Below are 27332 nucleotides of genomic sequence, written 5' to 3'. Positions count from 1 at the left end.
TTCCCGACCACTCCCCCGAGAACTTCTGACCAATCAAAGAGTGGCTTCGATGACCGACACTTCCGTGCGCATGCGCAGTGTTGGTGTGCCTGTAGCGCGGGAGAGCATTGATACACTCTGGGAAGAAGGTCTTTCATAGACGCGGTTGTCAACAGTGTTGAAGTAAGTGTTATTACAGAAGTTGTTACATTTGAAATGACTGAAATGGTTGTATCTGTTAAAAATGATTGGGTTCTCTTTCTATTGACACAATTTCCAGGTCGATAGATGACAATTTAGTGCAATTTAGCGGTTCGAAAGAGAAGTGTTCACTGTTGAAAATAACAACTTAAAGGGGCCTCAGCCATTTGCTGGTGTTTTCTGGTTTAAAGTTGTCTTGCAGCTTAGCTTTTTTGGCTTATAATTTGTATTAAATGGTTGTTTGATTACATTACTCATTCTAATTTGATGTTAAAAGTGGTTTTATTGAATTGAGTTGCATTTTTTTCATTGTCTCTATTCAACACTCTTCCCAGTGGTATGTTCCACCCTGTTGACATGGAGGGTGAATTCTCGCAGTCCCTCACCCCACCTGTGTCCCCGTCTGCTCTGGATCATTATGGTGAATCTGCTCCCAGTCGGCCTCCCTGCTTTACCTGTGCTTATGAACCAGGTAGAGAAGAGACAGGACGACTGTCATCAAATGGCTACATCAGCAGAGGAGCCTTAAAGAGGTACGTACTTAGTCCAGTTGTTATAATGATGATATAATCTGTCAACCTGTATATTAAATTCATATCCTTTTTTCCATGATTAGGTTATTGTTAAAGCTCGATCCAGCTCCTGCGGATTTTGAGGGGGACACGGTTGATATTTTTGACTTCCCATGGGTGACGGAAACAGCGCTGGTAGAATCTACCAAACTTCTGTTTGGCTTGTTCAGGTAGGAGTGCAGGTGTGTTGGCTCTGGAGGATTGCCATGTTGTCTGCTGAAACAGGAAGTCTGCTAATTTGACAATCTGTCTTTCCTTTCAGACAAAAGGTGTTAAAACTGGAGACGCTGGTTCAGTCCAGCTCGCATGATTTCGGTAAGCATCTGGAGACCAGCGCTCAAAAACGGGAGGAAAAATTAAATCGGTTCATTGCGAGCAGAATCAGTATTTTAATGTTTCTGTTCATCCTTCTGTAACATTATCATTCCAAAAACGGTTTAATTAGATAAAATACTGGTTACTACATTTTTTTTGCCTATACTTTATACCAGAGCTTGAATTGAACTTTATTTTAAGAATTTGTGACTTAACCTCATAACTCAAGTGAATCCTCAAACTTCAAAGTCCCTATCATGAATGAAGTCCTGCATGCATTTTGGAGACTGTCTCTGCTTGTTTGCAGTGCAAGGGATATTTGAAAAAGTACAGCATTTTCTTTATTCAAAACATGAGGTCTGTAAAGGGTGTTTTATGTATTTGAGGAGCAGAAAAGAGCGTTAGACGTGTCAACATCACATTTGTATAGGCCATACTATTCATTATTGGTTGACTGCCAAATTAAAAAATTAAAAGGAATGATAAAATAACGTTATTAACTGGTTTATGGTTTCAAATAAGCATTTATGTTCAGAACGTTTAAAATTGATTTATTTTTTAAGGTCCCATGGCATTTGAGGTTTTTTAACATTAATATGAGTTCCCCTAGCCTGTATATGGTCCCCAAGTGGCTAGAACTTTTGATGGGTGTAAACCGAGTTCTGGCTGTCTTTCTCTGCCTTTGAGAAAATGACAGCTCAGACAAGCTGATCTTGAATTTCCCTGTTATGACGTCATACCAGGAAAGGTTACCTCCCCTTCCTCTGCTTTGCCCGCCCCGAGCATTCGGAGAAAATGGATTCAGTTTATGTCAACACTGGCTTTACAAACAGACTTTACGATATGGATTCGACAGCACCGTGACAAACAGTGAGTAACAGTGTTCATTAATGCCTGATCTGTGATCAGTGAGTTCTGATCTGTAGGTAATCATTCAAGTTCAAACAGACTTTTTTTCTAGATCGTTTAATACTGTTCATGCATCCGTGAATCAAGCCAGTGACTAAACGATCAACTTTGCATTGTTTCTCTTAGTAGCATGAAACAAATCCGTTTTTTTAAGTGATTAAACTACAGAGAGCGATCAAAGAACACTCTTTATAATGTCCGGAGCTGTCGATCACACGTTGCGAGTGTATCTGCACACTTGCCCAAACTGCCATTATAATGAATGACGCTGTTATGCAGCACAGCAAAGCTCTTACTGTATTCATGTCGATGTGGTGTTTGCTATTAGTTGTGGTGAAAGCATTTTGTGAGAGAACGCGTTGCAATGACGATATCACTGCATTCACGCGATCAACAGACTGTCTGTCTACTCAATGCTCATCACTGCAGCCTTTCATGTGATTGGAATAGATCATAAAATAATGCTATAATCCACACTTTGACGATTCGTTCATCTCGACAGCTGTAATGGTACATTACATGTGTTACAAAGTTCGTAGAATAAGGTGGAAGAAGACAGAATCGACGTGACTGGGACTGTTTATTCAGAACTCTCAGCTACAAATAAATTCGCGCTAACAGCACAGCGCTCTCAACAACTCAGTACAATAAAACTTCCTCCAGCTCTCCGTGGTTCACGAGTGCCCAGTCAATCTTTCTCTCTCATGCATGCAGTGTGTGCAGTGCCTCGCTAAACCACGCCCCCCTCCACAACATAATCTAACACTCATTTCAAATGCAAAGATGTCAGCCAATCACAACAGTGGGCGTTTTCACGGAAGTCTCCCAGCAGACACGCCCCTTGAAACCAGGCATTCAGCCTGAGGGGTAATAACAGTATAGAAAAAATGCCTTTTATTTCTAAATTATGACATTTTTTGATGTAAAAATCATACTAACAATATAAGTACACCTCAGGAAACATTATAAAATAATAGAAAAATGCTGTGCCATGGGACCTTTACAATTTAGTTTGTTTCCATTTTTTGTTTTCGTTCATTGAACCAGTTCAGAGCCTTGCTGGACACTTGTTGTATTCTGACAGTACGTTTGCTTTTGAAATATGAATAAGTACTGTATATTTTGACACTTTCAGGTCAAGCGAGCAGTCTTCATTATGAGGCAGAGGAACTCCGACAGCAGTGTGTGCTGTTCCTCAGCTATATCAAGGTCTTCATTCACAGGTACACATTTTAGAGTCCTCAATGGTTTTGCTCTGGCAACACGTGCTGTGGTTTGGTAGTGCAGGCGTAATAATATCAGAAATTGGTTTCGTGTTGTGTTTTGATCTCCAGGTTTTTGGAGCCCTCACAATCCCTAGATGAAGGTCCTGTTCACCCCTTTAAAGACACAGAGGCTCAACTGCCCTCAGTTTTGGTGGAGGAGCTCTTCAGTATCACCCTGCTTATTGGACGAATCAAAAATCTGCCAGCCAATGTCCAGAGTGCTTTTACGATTCAGCATCAGGGGAAGGTACTGCAGAACATGTGTCATGAGATAGCAAGTCGAGCTGGGCAATATAGTTAATATAATAAAATGATAACTTTCAGCCTTTTGATGGTATATTTCGGAGGAACCATCATTTGACCGAACAGCCATTGTTGCCAAGTTGATTAAAAGTGCAAAAGCAGTTAAATACATTTTTAAAAAAATGAATAAAATGATCAAAACACTGTTTATCACCAAATTAATGTTAAATCAATACAGGAAGAGTAACATTTGATAATTTTTGCTTATATGAACCAATATATTACATCATACCAGTAATAATCTGCAATATTTACTTATACTTACAGTACCATTCAAACGTTAGGGGTCGGAAATATATTTTAAAGTTTTTGAAGAAGTCTCCTATGCTCACAAAGACTGCATTTATTTGATAAAAAAGTACAGTAAAACAGTAATATTATTACAATTACATTTTTCTATTTTATTGTATTTTCAAATGTTATTTATTCCCATGATGGCAATGGTTGTTTTGTTAAAATAGACAATTTGAAAGAATTTAATGGAAATTTAACCAGAACTTAATCAGCATTTTCATATTCACGCTTTTGGCCTACTTCAGTTGACTTTTGGAAGGTCACTGGCCAAATACAAAGTGTTTTAAAATTAATATGATACACACTATATTGGCTGATTTTTACATTTACATTTACATTTATGCATTTGGCAGACGCTTTTATCCAAAGCGACTTACATTGCATTCAAGGCACACATTTTACATTTTGTCAGTTCTTGCTTTCCCTGGGAATCGAACCCATGACCTTGGCGTTGCTAGCGCCATGCTCTACTGTTTGAGCTACAGGAAAGCCAGTTAGAAAGCCAGTTTTTAGATCTGCAACAATTACATTTGACCATGTTACTCACTATAGTAGCAAAAGAAAGTGGCATAAGGGATATAAACTAACAGTGTCATCCACTTTACAGCTCTTTCCTCCATCTTGGCAATTATTGCATCTGCACCTGGACATTCTCTGGTCTGTTCTGGAGATCTTGCACCTGTTGGAGCAAAGGATGATGGGTATGTTGCAATAGCTGAAAATGGTGTGAGATAGTAGATCATACATGTGACCCTGAATCTGGGACTGTCATACTAATGAGTGTTGGGTCCTGATGATTTCGAAAGGTCAGGTAGTTTACGCGCACCAGTTCGTGAATTTGACAGGCGAGACGCTCACGAACATCAGTCTGTTTGAGGACCAGGTCAACAACCTGCTCTGTGATCTCATTGGTCTGGCCATGAACAAATATAATAAGGTTTGGGTTTTTTTAACAATAACAAACATTGTGGTGTAAAGGTTAGGAGGTAGAATCTTTTAGTCTCTCTCTCTCTCTCTCTCTCTAGGTGAGACCAACAGAGACCCTGAACACTCATCACTATCACTGCCTCTGCACAAAGGAATTATGGATTCTACTCATGCATTTACTTGAGCACAGAAGCAAAACCATACACACTCAGGTTAGCACATACACAATCTCGGCATAGATGGTAGTTTCGTATGATTCCTGATTCTAATTTTGCTTTTCAATCCAGTCTTTTTGGAGTTATGTAAATGCCCTGCTGCAGACTGTTCTGAAGGGGACGCCTCCAAGAGACTGTGACCCAGGGTTCCCTGTGCACTGTAAAGACCCTGAGGGCTTCTCCTGGTGGCTGCTTGCACACCTGGCCCAGATTGGGATGCACAACCGGAATGGCACTGTTCAACAGGAGGTAGATCAACACTAACTAGTACCACATGATGAGATGTTATTAATTTTAGATAAACATTATAATCATAAGTTTGTTGTTTCAGAAACAACTTGAGGATAATTGGAGTTTTGTGATCGGGCTGCTGAAGTCTAGCTGTGATCCAAAGGTGATTACAATAATGTTGCATATTCTTGTGTATTATGTTTATTTGGTTAATATGCTTGTTTATCTTGTCTGGTGTTTATGAGTAGCATTACAGTAGATACTTTTTGTACTGCGCAGTGCACACACATGTCTTCTGAAAGGTAACTGTCAATGTGGTTTCATTTCAGAAAGCTGCACAGGAAGAGCAGATACGAACGGTGGTCCATTGCTGCCTCAGCCTCAGCTTAATGTGGGGCCCAAACGTCAGTGCTGTCACAACACTCTGGGAATATTACAGCAAAAATCTAGTGAGTCGTTGCTGCAAGATCACATTCACATTTAAGTATTATTTCAGTTATTGGAAGCATGCTGTATAGTGACATCTAAAGTTCTCTATTTAAAATAATAAGAAGTTAAGAAAGTTTTGATTGAAATATAAATGGAAATAATAATAAAGTTTTCATAATTAAAATAAATGTATTATATTATATTATTGCAAGATCACATTCACATTTAAATATTATTTTAGTAACATGATGTTCAGTGAGATCCAGAAGTATGAGTTCATATTTTTCCATTTATAATGTGGAAATAACAGCAATAATAATAATAATAATAATAATAATAATAATAATGTTTTAATAATTTAAATTTATATTATATATATTATATTATATTTTGATGTCCATTCTGATAGATCTATGCAGAGTTTTAATGGACTTGAAGAATATGTTTAATATATTGAAGAACATTGATATAGACTTGACTTTAATGCTTTGATTATATCAGCATATAAGACAACCTTCTATGCTACTTCTAAAGGCCCCGATATACTTCAAGCGAATTGAAGAACAAACTGGTGTGATGTAATTTCAAACAAAATCAGTGTTTGAAACAGCTTGTCAAAGCAAACTTTCCAGAAAAGTTTGCTCCGGCTGGTAAACCCTCATGTTTAATACTAGAGCCCGACCGATATGGGTTTTTGGGGACTGAGACCGATATTAGGGAGTAAAAAAAATCTGATATCGATATATCGCCCAATATTATTTATGTGTACATTATAGTACAGTACCAGCCAAAAGTTTGGACACATTTTCCCATTGATGTGTCCAAACTTTTGACTGGTACTGTAAATACAATACAATACAGTATGTACATAATATACATACATTGTACATAAATACAACAGAACAAACATACAAATGAAAAACGGTTCGTTCAAAGGCCTAAACTAGATTTTTAGGTAGGCTACAGAAATGGTAATCATTAAACAAATGTAAAATATCACTTCATAGCCTTCACTGTATAAATATAGATTAACCCTCGTTAAAGTTATTCAGTCAAGAGGAGTGAGTGATTCTTTCCCCCCGTCTTTTATTATCTCATCTTTTATGAGAAAACGCTTCCCTGCCATTGACAAGATTTTCCGTGTTTCCATGCTTTCACTGTTATACGGTAGAGGGAGTTATTACGCATCTCCTGAACGAGTACAGAATCTCCTGATCAAAACACAGGCGAAGAAGAAGCAGAAATGCGATCATCAACATTAAATAGCATTTAATTCAAAACGGCTATGTTATTGAAATGTCGACCCAGGACGAGCTATAGGACTGTGACGCACGCATTGGGGGTGTTGATGGACTCGATGTACTTCATCTGTGTTTTGACCATCGTTCTGAATCCGATATGTATGTAGTCTTTGACAAAAACGCAATTATCTCAGCCTTTTGCTCAAAATGTTGCTTTTTTTTCCATGAAACTTACCCACATTCAAGTGTTGATAAATATATTTGATATATTGCATGTTCAGATATTCACACAAGATATCCTGTGGGCCATGAAACTTGTGAAAATGACCAAAAACGCTGGCGGTGACTGGCAAGTGGCAAATTTCATGTTTACGTTCACTTGAGACATAACCGACTATGTTTACAATGATACTCAACAAGGCTTTTTGACATAATTTTGTGTGAATATTTGCGCGCAGGGAGACGTGTGGGCATGCTTGGGTGCGCGTTCATATCTGCAGCATATACGCCGATGCCACTATATCTGCGACAGGCTCATATTGGCCGATAAAATCGGCAGACGATAAATCGGTTGGGCTCTATTTAATACTGTAAGGGGCCGATCACACAGAATGCGTTTTTGCAGCGAGAGGCGCCTTCTTTAATAGATTTCTGTTGGCAGAGAGCGTTATGCCCACTGCTTATGCGCCCCGGGCGCCACGCTTTTTAGAAGGAGCACTCTGAGTGCCTTAAGTTGAAAAAAAAATCAACTGTGAGCGGAATTTTTTTCTATTGTCCAATCGAATGAATGGAGAGGCGGGCCTTCCGTTGTGGTGACCGTTACCTTGATGAGACTGACAGGACAGCTGATTCGGGGGTTTCCTAGCAACATAAAAAAAACCTGCAGCGCACTGCTATTTTCTAAATTGAAAAAACGTCGACCAATAAAAGGCAGTGCAGTGCGCCTCACGTTTTCGAAACTCAAAAACGCGAGGCGCACAGCACTGGCTTTTATTGGTCAAAGTTTTTTCAATTTAGAAAATAGCAGTGCGCTGCGGGTTTTTTTCATGTTCTGTGTGATTGGGGCCTTAAGCTGCTTGATTTTAAGCAATCTATTGTATATGGTATATGAATAAACATGACATGACTTGACTGGCCTGCTGAATGGCAGAGCATGTGCAAACATGTCCACATCGCTATGATCAGATGCTTTCATAACTGCTGTTTTCTCACTACTGTCATTTTTGTTGTTTATTTTGTTATCGAGAAGAAAGTGTGAAACACAAATTTACATTTTCATCTTAACGCCATTCTCAGCAGTGTGGGCGGCGTTGGGATGTTTGCTAATAGTATACCGCTGGGCACGTATTTCAAACTTCTTTTTTTATCCCTGAGTGAAGATCGAAAAAAAAACTTCACCGTGAGTATATTAGGGTCTTAATTCAGAACTTTCTCTTCTCTTTTCATGTGCACACAGAATGGCTCTTTCACTGTGCCTTGGTTAGGTGTGTCGGGGCTGGGCAGCATCAGCAGGACTCCCCTCTGTCTGTTGCAGCAGGCTAAGAGCTGCTGTAGCCCTGCTTCTGTCAGCTCCAGCTCTCACACGCAGCTCTACCGCTCAACCAACTCCTTCCATATCTTTCTGCGTATTCTGGCCCTTCACCTGAGCCAAGAACATGCTGGCGGTGCCCCCTGGAGACAGATCAAGGGCAGGTGAGAATGTGCCAATGGACTATTTTTTCAAAGTTTAGATCTCGTCACCTCTGCATGCTGATCTCAGATCTGTTGTCAGCCCGTTTGCCTGTTGGGGCTCTGGTGAGAGGCTGAAACAAACAAAATGTGGATAATGAATTTGCTGTCTGGACCATGCTCAGCCGTGCTGCAACTGCGAAGGCTAATTAGCTAACGAGCATAGCAGTTAATTCACCTTAACGCAGGCGTTCGGCTTCCAGCAATGGCGTGGCAGAGGCTGACTTGGCTGGCTTCAGGACCACCTCCTCCTCCCCACACACACAAACACACGTGCCACACGGGGAGGTGTGGGCTGTGTGCTGATGGCACTCGGGCTTGGAGCGCGCTCGGTGGGAGGCACGGCACACGGCGCATTAATGAGATCGGCAGGGAGCGCGTTCAAGCTCGTACTCTGGGAATGAGCAGCATCTGCTCGTGGCAGGCGCAAAAAAAAGCTGTCCGTGATAAACAAACAAACAACCAGACAGACAGGCGAAGAACGCAAACAATATCTCGACAGCCTTCCGTTCGTCTTTGGCTCATTCTCTATCTCGGGTCAGTCTCTAAAAGCTTGCACCACACTTTCTAGCTCGGCATCTATCTGTAGCCGTGATGTGTCCCGACTCCCCGCAGTCTTGCGTGATGTGTTTTTGTCCAAACATTAAACGGATGCTCAAAGGCCTGCTTGTAGTGCAGTGTGTTTGTTATGGAACCTGCAGGGTTCTGTTTGGGCCAAACAGTCAACAGTAGAAAGAAGGGGGGAGTGGAGGGGTTCAATATTGATTTCTCCTCCTGTGCTGCAGCAAATTGAGCCACACACGACAGTGCAGCTACCACTGTGTGCCTGAGTGTTTCTGACATTTAACATGGTCTTTTAAAGGCATTTCACCGTGGTGCCCGGAGGATCAAACAACACTCTCTCACACAAACACACACACACACACACAAAGAAGCAAACTTCCACACACTGCTCACAGGCACACAGCTCTCCAGAAAGACTGAACGTCTGGAGGAGGTTAGCGATGAGTTGAGTGCTTAGGTTAGAGTGAAAGAGTCGTTGAAATGTTTGATCCTGATAGACCCCAACACCTGTTTCACAGCTTTTACAGCTTTTTAGACGTATGACCGCATTTGTGTGGTGGAAATATCATCAGAATGGATTAAATATTGATCAGTCTTGAGTCCATAAGGACAATTTGGTGTATTGTAGACATTGATTGTACATTAGGGCAGAGGGCCAACTACATATCGTAATACATATTTCACAACAGTCAAGTCCTGAAAGTCTGGGGCGACTTTAAAAATCTTGTATTCAAAATTTGGAAATACTGGAATTACACCTGTAAAATAAACTTTTAGGATTGTTTTTTTTTATTTTGTTATTTTGATAATATAATTTAGGGCATAACTATAAAGAAGTCCCATGGTGTGACATACTTTTTATATTTTTATAAATTTTTATGCATTGCAAATGTAATGTTGGCATGAAATGAAAATTCACCCTGTCTGTTTTCTGAATGTCTTATTGTGAACGATTCATCCATATGGCAAGCCGTTTTGACTTTTATTCATTCCCAGGATATGAATTCTTGATATCAACAATACAATTTTCACTTGTTAAAATGCTAATTCTTGATATCAAGAATTGAAATTCAACTGTAATTTAATTGTAACTGTATTTTCACTAGTGACTTGTCACCATAGGCTGCCATTCAAATGAAATTCTTGATATCAACAATCAGCATTTCTGATATCAAGAATTTAATTGTTCATCTAAAATGGCTTTATTACTAGTAACAATCAAATTATTGATATCAAAAATGAAAATTATTACTAGTAGCAATTCAATTGTTGATATCAAGAATAGACATTTGCACTAGTAACCACATAATTATTGATATCAAAAATAAAGGTTTTTACTAGTAAGAATTGATATGTGAAATTGAAATTGAATGGCAGCCTATGGTGACATGTCACTAGTGAAAATACAATTACATATATCAAGAATTAGAGTTTGTACTAGTTGAAGTTCAATTCTTAAAATCAAGAATTAGCATTTTAACTAGTGAAAATTTAATTGTTGATATCAACAATTCATTTCCTGGGAATGAATAAAAGTCGAAATGGCTTGCCATAAACCATGCATATGTTTTTTTAACCTGCATTCATTGACCTCTTAATGCTTGATCAAAATGTCATAACTCGATCAACAGACTTCTTCTCTGGTGATGTATGCTGCTCTTAAATAATTTCATCCGCTTAAACCCCCCTCTTTCTTACAATCAGCTGCAAGCTCACATTCAGATCTGCCTCCATCCAATCAACAACCACTGAACCAAGTTACTGCACTACTTTTTTTTTTATTTCTTTTTCACTTGTGTACTGAAGAAAAGCGATCTGTCACAACTTCCGTTTCATTTCTACTTTAGATTATCTGTTTGTTCAGTATTTGAGCTGTAGCAAATTATATGAACATACAATTTATAGATAAAATATTGGTTTGCTAAGATGTTTATCTTGTCTGTCTCACGTGTCCAAAGGCTCTACTCAAAGTTCCACCAGAGGCGGATGATGGAGCTCTCAGACACTGGCCTGCTGCACTTCCTGCTGCTCTTCCTGGTCTTGGCGAAGTGTGCTGAGTTGGAGGACGTGGCCAGCCGAGCGTGCGACTTACTCGCTATGCTGCCCGCCGACTCCACGCCCCCGGCCCTGCGTGCGCTGCAATGGAGAGGCCAGCTGGCTCTCGTGCTGCTGTTTTTGGAGAAGGGACTGGATGCTGGCGCGTTGGCGGAGCAGTTGGCTGCCTACTTCAGCCAAACGGCCCGCGAGTTCTACCTGAAGACCACCGAGCCTTCGCGCAAGCTAGCTCTCTGGACGCCACTTAGCTCGTACCTAGAGGGGGTGAGTGAGGTGTTCGAGACGAGTCCTAATCTTACGCTGTCAGAGGAGAGGCTTCTGAACGAGGGCTTTGGACTGCTGCTGCCCGCCTGCCGCCAGGCAGAGCTCAGCTCCGCTTTGGGCTTCCTGCAGACGGTGCTGGCGCAATTACGGTGAGAGTACACACACGTTAAGATGTGGCAGTTCCTCGAACACACAAACACACAGTGATCCCAGAAGCTTATACATATGGCACCCTGGCCCCCGCGCAGCTCAAATCTCTCCCCTGCATCCCTTGTATGTTGACAATGGCTTGATTGTGCAGTAGTTACAACGCAGCTTGGAGATAAGCTTATCCATTGTGCACAGAGCCCCTGTAAGGTCCCCTGCGCATCTCTAGGGGCCTGCGGCACCCAGGTCAGCCCGTACAGGTGCTGGAAGAGAGCTGTGTTGAGTTTCAGCCCATGGGTCCGGTCCTGGATGGAGATGGCTGAGCTGAAGGGAGGGACGAGTTCATGGCAGGGACATCGGTGTGCCTTACATGGCTAACACGGTCAGAGGTGGCTAGGGTGCGATCAAGTAAGGTGTCTGGGTTTGAGAGCATGCACACACACAGTCCTCCAAGGTAAAGAATTCACTGCTTAAGTGTCCACTATTCTCATTTTACCCATCTAACTCTGAATCACTTTAACACTGCTAATTCCCACAATTCCCAGGCAGGGTCTCAGGGTGGGGGGGCAACTCATTTGCACATTAATGGACGATAAAACCTAGGCGAGCAGGTTTTTCCCGAACGGGCTCACGTTGGCACCAAGATCCCGCTGACCCAGTTTAAAGGGACAGGGCGCTCTTCAACGTGTCCTCACAAATTACTCTTAATTTCACCGTGGTTCTGTTGTATCGCTTTTATTAATGCGTTTTCACTGACACAATTAATGCGTTATTATGTGGTCTGGTAAATTAAGCCATGGCTTCATTACGGCTGTTAGGTTGGAGGCAGCATGCGCAAGCCTTATGTGAATTAGCCAGCATGCGGCTACAGGGCGATGTAAGGCAGACTGTAACTGACGGATGATTCGCGCAGATAACACAGGCCAGGCTCTAGTCACGCTCTAATTCTCCTCATCGCATTCCCTGCCACGATCCTCTGCGTGTGTGGGCAGTGAGATCGCAATGGTGACCCCTGCAGCACGGTGGCGCCTTTGCCAAGTGACTAATCGAGTTCTCGCCAATCGATTAATCTGGTTCCTTCCCACTGCGCTTTCAGCCGTGCGCCCCATCTCCCCTCAGGAAAACGGAGAGCGTGGTGACACTGAGGCCAAGAAAGGGAGGTGGTGAGCATTATCTCGCTGTTTCTCTGTTTCTGTTCAACGCAGCAGGGGCTGTTTGTCAAACTCATTTAAGAACACAAACCAGTTTTTACTTGCCTTAAAATAGTTAAGTTACATCACAGCCATGAACTATGATTTGCTACTTGCTAGTCAGTTGCAGGTGGTATTAATGGGCCAGACATTTGTTTAGATAATAATTTGTGTTGTGCAGCATGAGTCATCTGTGTTTTTGATGTTTTCGAGGAAGAGAATGACATTTTAAATGATTTTTGTCAATGTTTAGGAGTACATTTACACAAGGGTTTTCAGAGAAAATTGTAAATATTGAAAAAAATGTAAATGCATCTGAATAATTATTTTAAATGAATATTTTCCAGTTCATATATAAATAATTTCTTCAGTTTGTTTTAATAATGATTACCAATTATTTAATACCAATTATTTAATTCAATCAATGTTGTCTTTGTAATATCACACTTACTATTTTTTTCCACACACTATGTATGTATATGGGCCAATGACAAATATGTTTTTTTAAGATAAAAAAATTATAATTTTAAGCAAAAGTTTTAAAATGCATTTTTATGTTAAAAGATGTATGGTGTTGATTCATATTAGTTTTACAGCTTTTAAGACAGCATTAATTCATTATTAAACAAGATTTCAGATTTTACCACCAAGAAAATGTCAATTGGTGCGACCATATATTAATTTAAAATAATATACATATGAATCATTGTAGTGTCTAAAATGCATATCACATGGTTAATTCCCTTTCCATTTCTTTATGTATTGCCCTTTTAATCCAATTCAGCTGAGTTTTTATGTTTTGTTTTTAACTGTAAAAATTATTTGTATACATTATATAACGGTTTACAGTTATATTTCTTACTTCATTTTGAAATTAAATTTGCTGGTTGCACCACCTGACATATTGGTCGCACCACCTGACATTTCAAACTCAATTCAAATCTAACTCAATTAAAACATTTTAAATCAAATACACATTTTTATAATAACACATTTTCAAAGTTTTCCAGGTGTCATACCACCTGACATAAGTTGAATTAACCTCATCATTACTCAAAAATGTAAAATGATCTAATATTTATGGGAGGGTGACTAACATTGTTACTGCATCAAAGGGGTCCTCTGGGGTATTCTGTGTGATGTCATATGCTGTCACATGGTTTTCTTAAAGTAACATTGCCTAAAATGGCATTTTTATGTCGGTCGCCCTGACATTTGGAGAAGTAAATTTTTTTTAAGTAATAAAAAAGTTTTTTAAGTAAATAGTTTTGAAATAGTACTGATACACTATTTCCCCTCGTTTATAAGGAATTTAACGTAAAATCATGCCAAACTATTTGATTAAGAATTTTACTGAGGAAATGAACCTTTTTATTGCAGTTTTGTTTTCTGCTTGTACGTGCGGACGGTCGCACCACCTGACATTGTTGGTCTTTCAAACACCACAACTCAAAAAGTCAATTGAATAAAAAAAAAGGAAATATTGTAGATCAATTTGATAAATATCTTTTTTGGAAAATAATGAATTCGGACACAAAAAAAACATGTCATGTCATTGACTCGTATATAATATATATATTTCTGTTGAAAATAAATGTTCTGTCGAACTTTCTATTCATCAAATAATCCTGCAAAAATGGATCATGGTTTGCATCAAAATATTAAGCAGCACAACTGTTTTCAACTGATAATAATAAGAAATGTTTCTTGAGCACCAAATCGGCACATTATAATAATTTGAAAACCCCTGAACTATCATATAGATGGCCTCAAAGCTAAGCTAACACATAACTTGAATTTTGATTTCAAGACATCTTTGAATGCTGCGTTGGAAACTTAGCTAGTATTCATTTTCCTGTTAATTAATATTTAGCATGTGCTTGAATTACATTAATTGCACAGAAATGTTCCCTAGAGCCTTACTGATGGGAATTTCATCCAATAACTCTTCAGTACTCAGTTTGCCCTCAAAATGTTGATGTTAAAAGACTAAAACCTTCAAGACTCAATGAAATGGTTTGACGGATGCTTGTGTTGACGTATTTGAAATGGAAAGCAAAATGGTTTCATCTGCTTTAAGGAGCACACTAGCATATAGATTAGCCTCAAAGCTTAAAGACATAGATTAAAAGCCACACAACTTTGATTCTGATTTCATAGGGTCCATCCCCACCCCAGTCTAGTATATTTACTATTTTGAAAGGCATATTAGCCGATACTATAACATATGCATGGTCAGAAATAAGCACTATTGCTTAATGTCACCGTGAAGGACGTGGTCCTCCATCAACGTGGGGTGTGTGCTGAGCGATACCGAGATATCAGAGCTTATGCGCTGTGTCAGATGGCATGCTCATGATGCTTATCTGAGTGTGTGATTCCGTGTGTCAGTTTACACGAGTGCGCCCGGCATGATCGTGTAAGTCTGTGTGTACGTTCCAGAGGTGTGTGTTCAAAATCTGTGCTGCAGTCCAGGGAGAGATTAAACGAGTGTTCAGATGGTATGGGGTGTGTGCGTGTAAGACGCCGCAGTGAGGGGATTAAGTGGGGTCTCTGACGATGTCTTGTACAATGAGGGTTGATGGGTGTGAAAGGCCCATTCCGCCGCGGTAACGAAGCTAATGAATTCACTCTCTAATCGATTGTCTCAGCTCTCCGTGGATTAGATGCAACCTTGCTGGAAGGCGCAAAGGTGTGTGCATGTGCGCGCACACGTGACGCTCACCCCAGCCCTTTCCTGGCGCTCTCGCTTTCATCGCTGAGAATGACAGGACAGGAGGATCATCTCCAGTCTAAATGAGATTACAGCCCCTTCAGCTGCTTATCTGAGCTAATGCCAGCCGCTGCAGAGCCAGACTCGTGCTCTCAGCCTCCCATTCAGACCCAGCCTCACAGCTACTGCCAGGCCACGGAGGAACCACTTGCCCCACACCAGCGCACACCGTCTAATCCCTCTGTCCAGAGAGATGAGGAGAATTCGCAGTGAAAGAGAGGGCAGAGGGGGACGGAGATAATACAGACAGTGAGAAAGGCAGCAGTCAAGCTGTAATAAGGATGAATCTGGAAAGATGAGATGGGGGAATGAAACATAAGAACTTGTGTGAGGTTGACTGAATTTGAGAAGAGAGGAGCAATTATTTTTAAGCTCTTAATGCTTGTTTTGCAAAAAAAAAAAAAAATTATGGTACTATGTTAAATTTCAAACTTGTTTTAAATCTGACTGACCAGTTGTCAAGTGTGTGCACTGTCCTGATTGTGGGGGGAAAATGGGAATGGCAATGGGACAAAACATCAAACTGCTCCTCACATCTGCCAACCACTATCTCATATCTCATTTCTTTTTATTCTTAAGCTCCTCTTCTTCCTTGTAACATGAAAGCAGTTGCAAAAGCTTCTTGCATGTTGTTTGATGACATGTCATCGAGAATGATTTAAGTTTTTGTAAGAACAAGTTAGGTGTTTGGCTAATATGCCTTCCAAAACAGTCAGTCTGTTCTTGACCTCCTTGGTTCCATTCAAAAGTAGCAAAGTATTCTGGCTAATATATTTTTTCAAATATATATATATATATATATAACATAAATGTGTTTTAAATAATGATATAATAAATATAGTTCTTTTTAGGATATGTATATAATATACGTGAAGTACAAAAGTTTGGGGTCAGAAGTATATTAGTAAAATATTTTTGTTCAGGAAGGACCGTAAATTGATCAAGGTAACATATTTATAATATTACAAATGCTTACTATTTCAAATCAATTTGGTTGTTTGGAACTATTTATCAAAGGATCCCGGAAAGTATCACTTTTTCAACAAAAATTTTAAGTGGCACAACTGTTTTCAACATTGATAATAAGAAATCAGCATATTTGAAATATTTCTGAAGGATCATATGACACTGAAGACCAAAATTTCAGCTTTTGCTTAAGAAAAATAAATTACATTTTAAAATATATTAAAATGGAAAAACATTTATATTTATCAAATAAATGCAGCCTTGGTGAGCATAAGAATCTTCTTTCAGAAATATATTTTTTTTAATTACCGACAACAAACATTTGAATGGTAGTGTTGTATTTAAAATGTTTATAATATATGTATCATTATAAATAATTTTTCAAGGTTTCCAGTACATAATTTCTTTCCCATTTTTTTGTTTCTGGAGGAATTAGTTGTGCAAAGTGCTCACAACACTACAGCCAAGAAACTGCAAGTCTTGAAGTGTGCGCTTGGCATTAATCTGTTTCTCTGTTTCTCTTTTTAGGAGAGTTCACCAGCGCTGTGGCCAGCCGTCTCACTCCGTAGACTCTACCGGTTGGGCTCCTCTCCACAGCGTGGCTAAAGAGCGCCACCAAGCGGTGGCAGCAGCACTCTGGTCCCACTTCTTCCCCTTCCTGTGCAGCATGAGGCTTTCCCAGACCCCCCCGCCACAGCTTGCAGACGCCGCAGCAGGTCAGGGAAACGGAGAAAATGAACTCTTGTTCTCTCAGGGGCTCTCTATGCATGGCTGCCTTTTCTCTGTGGGCTGTGCTCAAAAAGAGCTGAATAGAAGGGAATTGTGTGCATGTGCAGCCGTTCTGATGCACACATCCACAACAACTCATCAGTGTGTGTGTGTGTGTGTGTGTGTGGGGGGGGATCTTTTTGTTTGAGAAGTATAGCTCTTTTTAAGGGTAGAAATGTGGGAATGAATGTATAAAATCTAACAGTATTTTATGTTATTAGGCTTCACACTTTTGGCATTAGACATGCCTGGCTCTGCCCCTCAAAACCTACAACCCCACCCCATCCAGTCCATTATGCAGAGCTTCGGCTGGGATGAGATGCTTCACCCCCTGCTGGTAACCCACTATCTAAATCATCTGCTGCAAAATGGGTGAGTGTCTTTTCTCCATTTACTCTTTCTTCCTGTGTATAGCGAGACTGGTTCTACTGTGAAAGTGAGCTCAATTCTTCTTCTCTCTCACAGAGAGCTGGTCAGTTGGGTCAGCTCTGGGCCAGGCTCAGGTTCGGCCCAGGCTTTGTGCGTGCGTGCCTGGATTCGCTGTGTTCTACAGCAGTACCTCCATAAAAACCAAGATGCCCCTGATACAAGAGCAGGTACAAAGATCTCATCAAGTAATACCGGGCATGGTACGGCATAGGGATGCACCGAATGTTCGGCAACTGAAATTATTCGGCCGAAAATAGCAAAAATTGCACTTTCGGTGTTCGGCTGAATAAGTGAAAAGACAATGAAGAACAATGACGTTTTTGATGACGCGATCAAATATAACAACCAGCGCGTGAGAGAGAGGCGCGGACACTTCTAAATACAACAAACATGTCGGAAGTGTGGAAGCATTAAAGTGTCCAAGATAGACGCAAAAATGGCCGTTTGCAGACACTGTCTAAGCACCCTCAAATGTAAGCAAGAGCACCCTCAGTTGATACTGTAATAATATATTGGCAAATGCTCAAGTGCATATTTGTGTCTGTAGAACGTCAAATGTATCCATTTACAACGTGTTTCTGCAGCGAACAGCGGTGACAGGCTCGCAAAACCTCTCAAACAAACAAACAAACAAAGTGTAGACACGAATTGACGTAAGATATTTACTGTGCATTGTTAGCAGCTTCATTGAAATTTGTACTTTGTGAGATCGCGGTGAGCTGACATAGCGACAGCGTTTAGTGATCGTAAAGGAGCGGTCTTGGCTCACTTTCGGGTCTACAGTCTATGTGATCCATTGAATAAAACGATTGTTTGTCATGTTGCAAAAAGGATTAATGGCCAATTGCACGCTGCATAGTTTCGAAAGTGACATAGTGAAATAGTAACGCATTAAAGCAATGTAAAGGCAGACTAATAGATTAATAGAAAAATATTTGTTGCAAAATATTTTTTTAATTCTAAATAATCTTAAATGTCTCACTGTACACCCACTGCTGCGGTGGAGCCGTTGCTTAGCCTACATCTGCACTTTAATAGAGCACTCTCAGTGATTTCAGAAGCACCCTCAGTGATTTGATTATGATACCTGTAGGCATAATAGGCCTAAGATAAGATGGCCATATAAAAAATATATATATTTTACTTTTTTTTTTTTTTTAGTTAGTTAGTTAGTTATATTGTTCTTTGTTTGTATGTCTGCTGTCAAAAAATAGAAAAAAACGCGTTCGGTATTCGGCTTCGGCCAAGTGTTATGTTATTTTTGCCTTCGGCCAAGAATTTTAATTCCGGTGCATCCCTAGGCATGTGGTTAAAGAGATGATTCATGTAAAAATGAAAGGCCGGCAGTGATACGATTACCAATTGGCGATTACCAATTTTTCCAATTCATAGTAATAAGAGTGAACCATCTTGGTGTGTATATACAGTATTTTCTACAGTCTGCTAGAGATTCTCCTGATGTTTTATCACAGTTGGCAAACCAACGTAAAAGATGCATTTCCTACTGGACTGTATGGCACACGATTTTACTGTTTAAATTGAATATAAACACCAAAACTGACTGAAGCTGAGCCACAGATACTTTTTGTTGACAATATACTGCGATCAAATTCACCTAACCAGATATTCAATAAATTATCTCAGAAGAAAAAAATCCACAGAAAAAAAAAAGCCATACAGGTTTAGAACTACGTGCGCAATAAATTGTTTTTTTTTTGTGTGAATTATCCCTTCAACCCCAAGTCACCCACAAATGGTAGAAAATCGGTATTGTCAATATGGTTTGGGTGTGTCAAAGCGAGCAGCTGTGGTATTGTGTGTACAGGCAGAAGTCTGGATGAACAGCTGGCCGAGTTAACCAGACAGGTCCTACGGCTTCCAGAAGTGGAGTCTGTGCTGCAGAGAGCAGGCCTACATCCTTCTGCTGTCAAAGATCCCAAACCTGCAATGGCTGTGTTCATCAAGGTACACACACAATCAAACCAGAAGCTCTAATAAATAAGCCATACTGTATTGCCAACACTGTATTTGTGCTTTACTAGGCTGTGGGTCGATCATACAGTGAGCTCCAGATCCTCTCTGAGCGTTCTTCAATGGTGTCTCGAGCACTGGAGTATGTGGGAGACATCCTCAAATACATCAAGCCTTACTTGCTGAACAAGAGCCGGGAGGGTCTGCAGCTGGCATACTGGACCATAGGTCTGTGCCCTTTGCCAACAGTGTACTCGAAGTCAATTTTCACTTGGAAATGCATCTTATTAGTGAAGTAAATTGGGGTTGCGAACAGCACTTCATGTTTGCTATAAGTTTATGGTGGTTTTGTGCATTTTTCAGGCTGCTTGGTTAAGCATTGGAGTCACCTGTTGGCCACCACCAAAGCCCAGCAATTGCTCTTTCGCATTGTAGATGTGCTCTTACTGCCCCACGCTCTCCTCCAGCAAGACAGTGGCGCGCACACTCAAATGCTGTCGGCCCTCAAAGACAGTCTGCCTCTGTTCCTGCAGGTTAAAACTCCTCCTTCACATACTGTGCAAATCCAATATGTACTCTGTTTAGACTGCTCAAACTCTTTCTCTATATCCAAAGGTCATTGTTGATTTCAGGATTGTTGAAAACGGGGGATACGTGTGAATTCCCCGACTTTGTCATAGCTAAGATTTTATTGGCATCTTCAGGGTTTGTCCATGGCGGTGAGTGTGTCCCATTCTCAGGGGGCTTACCTAAAGCAGCAGCTGCACAGTGTCATTTCCCAGTACCTGAGCCGCTTCCTCCCAGCCACGCCCTCTACTGGAGCGGTGGTCAATCATCCTGTCCTGCTGGCAGCCTGTGAATCAACAGCCACCCAGCAGGGGGAACGACTCAGAAGGGTTATTCTGCACGTGCTGAGGTATGAGTCTTTCCTCTGTTCCTTTCCTAATTTCATATGTATACTTAAATAAATCCTATGTAGCTTCTTACATAGTCTTGAGTATAGAAGATGTCAGACCTTTCAGGAATAACTTCACACTAGTGTTACGATGAATAACATTTTCTATCCGTCTCTGCAGAGAAAACTTCCTCCAGTTTAAAGGTGTCGCTCCTCCTCCTCGACTCGCTGCCGTTCTCTCTTTCCTGTATGAGCTCCTGAAAAGGAACAGTGACCGAGATCCTTCCTTGCTCACGATACCCCTTCCTTTGGTGCTACGCTCACTGATGCTGGTCAACGAGCCACAAGGTAGGCAGGGACAAATTATATAAAGGCCCATTCACAGCAAGAAAGATAGTTTAATAACATGCGCTGCACTCATTTTCTGTCAAAATATTTTTTTGTTCATCAGCAACAAAAAAAAAGATATATAAATATATAATATATATATATATAAATAAATGAATTTAAAATGACTGTTTTCTATAATATCTTTTCAAATGTCATTTATTATTGTGATGGCAAAGCTGAGTTTTCCACATCATTACTCCAGTCTTCAATGTTACATGATCCTCCAAAAATCATTCTATGTTGAAATCCTTTATGCTGCTTAATACATTTGTGGAAATCTTTGATAAATAGAAAGTTCAAGAGAACATACTGTAATTGAAATCTTTTTGCGTGTGACGTGAATTTTGTCATCAGAAGAGTACGTGCGTACTGAACGTGCACCGCCGGATTTTCGTAACCGCGTATAATTTGTATGCGCAGGTTACACATGCGCATTTAATGTTTTTGCAGTATTTACATGGGTTGTAACTCGTGGCGAGAGATCACTCAACTGCACATGCGTCGAATGTAGGGCTGTAACGATTTGACCTAAAATCAAAATCTCGATTAATTGAACATTTTACTTTGATTGCGATTAATGAACGATTATTTTGCTTCTTTTTTTGCCCTCATAGTTCACTGATAAGGTTTGTACTGTAAATATGTTCAACTATAATTTTTTTCTAATGAAAAAGTTACTTTTTTGTTGATTTTAAAATACTTGAAGGAAACGGCCCACTTTCAGCAGTTGTTGTCTATGGGTCGTAACATTTCTAACAGATTTCTGTTATAACTGTTATATCAGATACAGATAAATGAACACAGTAGGCCTACATTACATTTATTTGAATGTACTAATGAGAGAGTGATTGTGTATGTGAATTAACGTCTCTATAAATTATGAAGCTGTGGTGTGTAGTTACTTCAAAGATAGACAAATCTATGCTATAACAGTTGAGTTTCTAAGCTACTTTAGTGATAAATCACAGGACAGTGTTGACAATGAGTTTCTGCGCTCCTCTCTGCAGGTGAAAGTGATCTAGCAGTGCGCACGCCGTCTATGTGCATGTAGCACCGCATATAAGAACAACAATTAACTTATCTGTATAAACTTTGTAAAACAAGCAATTGCCATAGTAATTCTGAGCATCCAGATTGTATAAACAAAGATATCTGCTCCTGATTTTTTCCATGTGCCTGCAAACTGCACTTGATGTGACTGACGTGGCGGGGTCACGTGACTAAAACCGAAATAACCGACATGGGAAAATTACGTCAGTTAGAGGTTCTGAATTTCGGTTTCGATTAATCGTCCAGCCCTAGTCGAACCCCTGTTTACGCGTACAAGTTAAAATAAGTATACTTTGCAAGGGTGTGCGTTTGACTATGCACGTACGCGTAAAAAAGTATACTTTCAGCTTTAGTTTTACAATATCTTCATGATCTTTTCATGCGTCTAAGTGATGGTCAATGAAAGGGACCGAAATCTCTCCGATTTTTATCAAAAATATCTTCATTTGTGTTCCGAAGATGAACAAAAATAAAAAGAGAGATTTTCTTTTACTATTGCATTCATATGGTTACCCACCAGGACTTATGTAATATGAAGTCATGAACCTTATTTTACCAAAACATTAATAAAACAAGCAGTGAGACATTTTCTAAAACATTGTAACCCATCAATTAGAGAGATCATTTTTGAAAAATACCTCCTAAGTGCTGCTAAAAATGAAAATGGAACATACATTTCATTGTTTTTATTAATCAGATCCCTGTTGTGTTTCTCTCAGTAAAGAGACTGAGCACAGAGGTCACGCAGCTTATTGTTGAGAGGTGCACCGCTGCAGTAGGAGAGCAGCCATGTGAACACACCACTACTATTCTACGGTAAGGTAGCCACACTACTCAATGCTGCTTTAGAGACTGTACTCTCACTCCGACTTACCTTTTCTTTTCTTTCTTTTTTTCTTTCCCAGGGCTTTTGTGGAAGAGAATGAAGGTGTATACGACCAGCAAGTGTATAATGTTCTAGAAGTTGTAGCTGTCCTTCACCCCTCCACAGTGACGGCTCTTATTCCCTTTCTGTCACTGAGCCTTAGGAATACAGAGTGCAAGAGAGGTCTGGGAAAGAATACTTCACTCAGGTACGGCAAAAGTAACCTACATGTCAGCTGAGAACCGAGAAGAAACCTAGCACTAAAACTAGTGCTATCCATTCCCATTTGCTTTTGACTACGCATTATTTTTCCAACTTAAATCTCTCTTACTATTTTAGGAATGGCTATAGGAGGTTGTTGGCCCTGCTTGGAGACAGTGGACAGGCTGAGATGATTAGTTTAGAAGAAGACTGACCAGTGCATGCATCAACTCCTAATCCTCTGATGTAAACAGTGTACATGATGTTGACTTGATAGTGGATTCATGTGTGGATATTGTGAATAAATTTTGTTAGAATACCCTTGTGTTGTGTGCTTTGCTATCAGACATCTGCTTTAGTTAGGGTGGTGGTCAGTGAATAGCTGGTCAAAAATTAAAGGTCATTTTCAGCCAAAATTCAAGATATGGCTGCAAAAAAATGCCCCGGTATGAGTTCTTATTGTCATATTCAAAACATAGTTGAGAAATACCATACAAGTCTGTTTTTTTCCCCCTGAATATCAGCATACTTGCAAATGTGTTGTTGATTTTATACAACAGTTCATTAAACAAGAAGTTACTATTAAGTGACTTGCGTTTTAGAGACGGTATTGTCTGTTTTTGCTCACAAAATTTCCAATGAAAATATTTCCAAACAAATCCACAGAAAAATTTGCATGTCTCAAAGAAGACATAGGGATTTATGACTTCACAAAGAGACATAGAGATTTCATGAATCAACATCGAGCTTGCTCAAATAAAGCTCGGGATTAATAGGAAAATGTTTACCCAGCCCTATTTCTGCCAGTCGCACCTTGGGGACTTGCGGTGAGATGTCATATGGTCTACTGTTATCTAACAGCACTTCTGGACAGTCCACTTTTCTGACAACTGAACAGACTAGTAATCAAAATCAGTCATGAAACCACAAATATGACACCTATGGCTCCCTCAATCACCTCGACACAAAACCTTTCCTTTAACTATTCATACTGTTTGCAATCTTCATGCAATTCTGGGCACAAATTGCCTAGAGCCTCTCATCACTCTCCACCTCCTACCCTTCTTTTTCCTCACCTCTCCTCCATCCCAATCATTCCTTCCATTTCCATCTCAGCTCCTGGTCCTTTCTTGCAGCCGGCACGCTCGCACCCACAGTGTGGCACATGCATCACACTTCATTAGAGCAGAGCCATCAAATGAGCCGCACTGTCTCTCTCGCCTCAGTCGGCGCGTATCTCTGTCACGTCATTCATTGTGCTACTCTGAGATTTTATATGGTTTAACAGTTATGAGAAGTTCCACCCCCTAAGATGACCAAGTAGAATAATTGTTATAGTATGGTGACAAATTAGCGCAATTCCAAAATTGCTACGGCCTATAAAAGTAGCTCGTTTTTCGTTACTTTTTGATATTGAACGAAACACGTAGGGCCTACATTTTCTCTCTCCTGCCATATATACAAAAGATTTGCGCAATGCTGCCTTATCATGGCCAAAAGCATATAGGTAGGCAGCTTACTTTAAGGTTCTGACGTTAAATAGGTTTAGGGAATAAAGCTACTGCTCGTCTCTTGTTTGTATCCAGTAAATCACTGATTAAAGAACTCACCATTGTAATCATTATTGCACAACTGCATAAATTTATTAGAGACATTATGTAAAAAAAGTGTGCCCTTACATGTTTTCTTGTGGAATGGGCAGTTTTTGGTGGTAGGATGGAGAACAGTCAAGCTACCGCTGTTGACGCAGATTGCGAAGATGCTGTGGTCATACACATTCAGTAAACAATTCGGTCTTCATCCTGAGTTTTGATAGAAAGTACAGTTTGACACAGGCTGAGAAATGACATGGAATGAAAGGGAACTTCAACTGATGTTTAGCTGTGTCGCAGAACATTAAGGTCAGAGTGGAGAGTGGATTGAATCCTAGAATCTATGAAAACCGGTCCCTTTGATGTAATTGTGCATGGATTGAGTGAAAGTTAACTGTGAGGTATGAACAGCCTTTTGAATGTTTGAAACGACAATTGGCACAACCTACAGATTTTTAGACTTGATAGGCCAAAGGTTCACATGAAGAGTACCATTTGGGACAAAAGAAGTGTCTCTTAATCATTCAGCCAGATTTACACACTGCTTGTTAAACTGCATGAGCATGGTGCAGCACCATAGCATATCCAGTTCAGAAATGCATGAACGCCAGTCAAGCTTGACAATAAAAAAACTCTTGAACTTCTTTTTGAATGTTTCCACATCCATCAGAACACTTCATACTGGCTCTAAATGATCAACGATGACTCCATCCATCTGTCACAATTTGTGTGAGTAGAATAGGCTCTTACATGATTCCACTGGTTCATAGTGTGTTTTGTGGGAATATCCTCAATGAGTTATGAGTGGAGAGGTTAGAGAGCCCCTATCCTGTGATGCGGCACTTGTAGGGTCTGCAGGTTGGGGCAGGTGAAGTACGGTGCAGGCAAGAAACACGTCGCCACTCCATTTGAAGCGAACGGGAGCGTTGGCCCATAAAAAACCTCCTCTTTACCCTTGGTGCTCACATCTAGCACCTGCCAAACAGACAAATGGTAGGATTTCAACATTAATTATTCCCCATGTCATTCAAACAGAAGCACAATTCAAGTCAACTCACCTGAATGCAGGCAAGGGGTTCATTTGTCCAGATGGAATATCCACCAACCACATAGATTCTGTCATCATGGACGGACACTCCTGCCTCATTTTGGCCTATGAGGAGAATGTAGAGATTACGCTTAAAAAAAATTATTACCATGGTCTATTAACCCTTTCAGGCACAGTTTCTCATTTTGCGCTAAAGTTGTTATCTTTACAGTTTGTGTAAATGTTCTGGTTGGATGACGGTAGTTTGTCTCCAAAGTCTGCACTTCTAAAAACATCTTAGCCAGCTAAACTTGGTTAATTTTTGCACACATTACCCTCTTGATACTTTTTGTAAGGGGTACTAGAATCAGTAATACCATATTAAAAAAACTATACAGAAAAGCTAAGTTATAAAGAGAAAAGAAAAGAAGTGGTGACCTGTGAGGAGACCAAATGTGCAGCGTGTCCACTGGTCCATGTCCATGTCATAAGAGTCGATGTGTCTAACCAGGATGCGGTCGTTGTTGTAGTCTAGATCATTCCCCCCAAGCACATACAGCTGCCTTTTGACTGCCGCCATCACATGGTACACCCTCCTCTGCAACATGGGACTGCGTGCTAACCACTGATTCTATGACAAGGAGGAATTTACAAAGGAAAGAACAGCATTAAAACTTAATTATTCTCATTTTGAATTATTCTTAAAACAAAAGTAATTTCAAACTAATTGACCAGGGAAATAGTTTTTTTTACTGGTCAATTGTATAGTTTAAAATTGCACATTTCACTGGAATATGCAAAATAATATGCAAATGTTTACTTTGAAAAGTATTTCATTTTTTAATTTTCTGTATATACACCGATCAGGCATAACATTATATAATAACACTGATTATCTCTTCATCACGGCAACCTGTTAGTGGGTGGGATATATTAGGCAGCAAGTGAACATGTTGTCCTCAAAGTTGATGTGTTAGAAGCAGGAAAAATGGGCAAGCGTAAGGATTTGAGCGAGTTTGACAAGGGCCAAATTGTGATGGCTAGATGACTGGGTCAGAGCATCTCTAAAACGGCAGCTCTTGTGGGGTGTTCCCGGTCTGTAGTGGTCGGTATCTATCAAAAGTGGTCCAAGGAAGGAACAGTAGTGAACCGGTGACAGGGTCATGGGCGGCCAAGGCTCATTGATGCACGTGGGGAGCGAAGGCTGGCCCGTGTGGTCCGAATAAACAGACGAGCTAGCTCAAATTGCTCAAGAAGCTAATGCTGGTTCTGATAGAAAGGTGTCACAGTGCATCACAGTTTGTAGGAGCACAACAACGAGTTTGAGGTGTTGACCTGGCCTCCAAATTGCCCAGATCTCAATCCAATCGAGCATCTGTGGGATGTGCTTAACAATTCCGATCCATGGGGGCCCCACCTCGCAACTTACAGGACTTAAAGGATCTGCTGCTAACATCTTGGTGCCAGATACCACAGCACACCTTCAGGGGTCTAGTGGAGTCCATGCCTCGACGGGTCAGGGCTGTTTTGGTAGCAAAAGGGGGACCAACACAATATTAGAACGGTGGTCATAATG

General features: G+C 40.3%; 2 protein-coding genes across 11 annotated transcripts in view; one reads left to right on the top strand and one right to left on the bottom strand.

The window, feature by feature from the left end:
• Nucleotides 1-23452, top strand: mms22l (MMS22-like, DNA repair protein). Its single transcript, XM_079836905.1, has 25 exons — nucleotides 1-162; nucleotides 516-713; nucleotides 797-922; nucleotides 1015-1067; nucleotides 3112-3199; nucleotides 3311-3488; nucleotides 4446-4539; nucleotides 4645-4775; nucleotides 4864-4977; nucleotides 5053-5229; nucleotides 5312-5374; nucleotides 5541-5660; nucleotides 8338-8573; nucleotides 11132-11641; nucleotides 17097-17284; nucleotides 17558-17708; nucleotides 17802-17932; nucleotides 19591-19730; nucleotides 19808-19964; nucleotides 20100-20269; nucleotides 20441-20652; nucleotides 20813-20979; nucleotides 22791-22887; nucleotides 22977-23144; nucleotides 23276-23452. The coding sequence occupies exons 2-25, from the start codon at nucleotides 520-522 to the stop codon at nucleotides 23349-23351; spliced, it is 3741 nt and encodes a 1246-aa protein (XP_079693031.1). The 5' UTR covers nucleotides 1-162; nucleotides 516-519; the 3' UTR covers nucleotides 23352-23452.
• klhl32 (kelch-like family member 32) overlaps nucleotides 22972-27332 on the bottom strand; it is a 22664-nt gene continuing 18303 nt past the window's right edge. For 5 of the 10 annotated variants that reach the window (XM_079836906.1, XM_079836911.1, XM_079836913.1 and 2 more), the window contains 3 exons: nucleotides 26195-26387; nucleotides 25788-25882; nucleotides 24752-25704 (listed from right to left, as the gene is read on the bottom strand). In XM_079836906.1, coding sequence (XP_079693032.1) covers nucleotides 25543-25704; nucleotides 25788-25882; nucleotides 26195-26387 — 450 coding nt within the window. In that variant the 3' untranslated portion in view covers nucleotides 24752-25542. Of the gene's footprint in view, nucleotides 23095-24751; nucleotides 25705-25787; nucleotides 25883-26194; nucleotides 26388-27332 lie in introns of those variants that run through there. The other 5 variants (XM_079836910.1, XM_079836909.1, XR_013818037.1 and 2 more) reach the window with 4 other exon arrangements.

The sequence above is a fragment of the Gobio gobio genome (assembly GCF_949357685.1).
Source record: "Gobio gobio genome assembly, chromosome: 15".
Lineage (NCBI taxonomy): Eukaryota > Metazoa > Chordata > Actinopteri > Cypriniformes > Gobionidae > Gobio > Gobio gobio.
The sequence above is the reverse complement of the archived record's forward strand: the minus strand, read 5'-3'. Positions and strand labels throughout refer to the sequence as shown.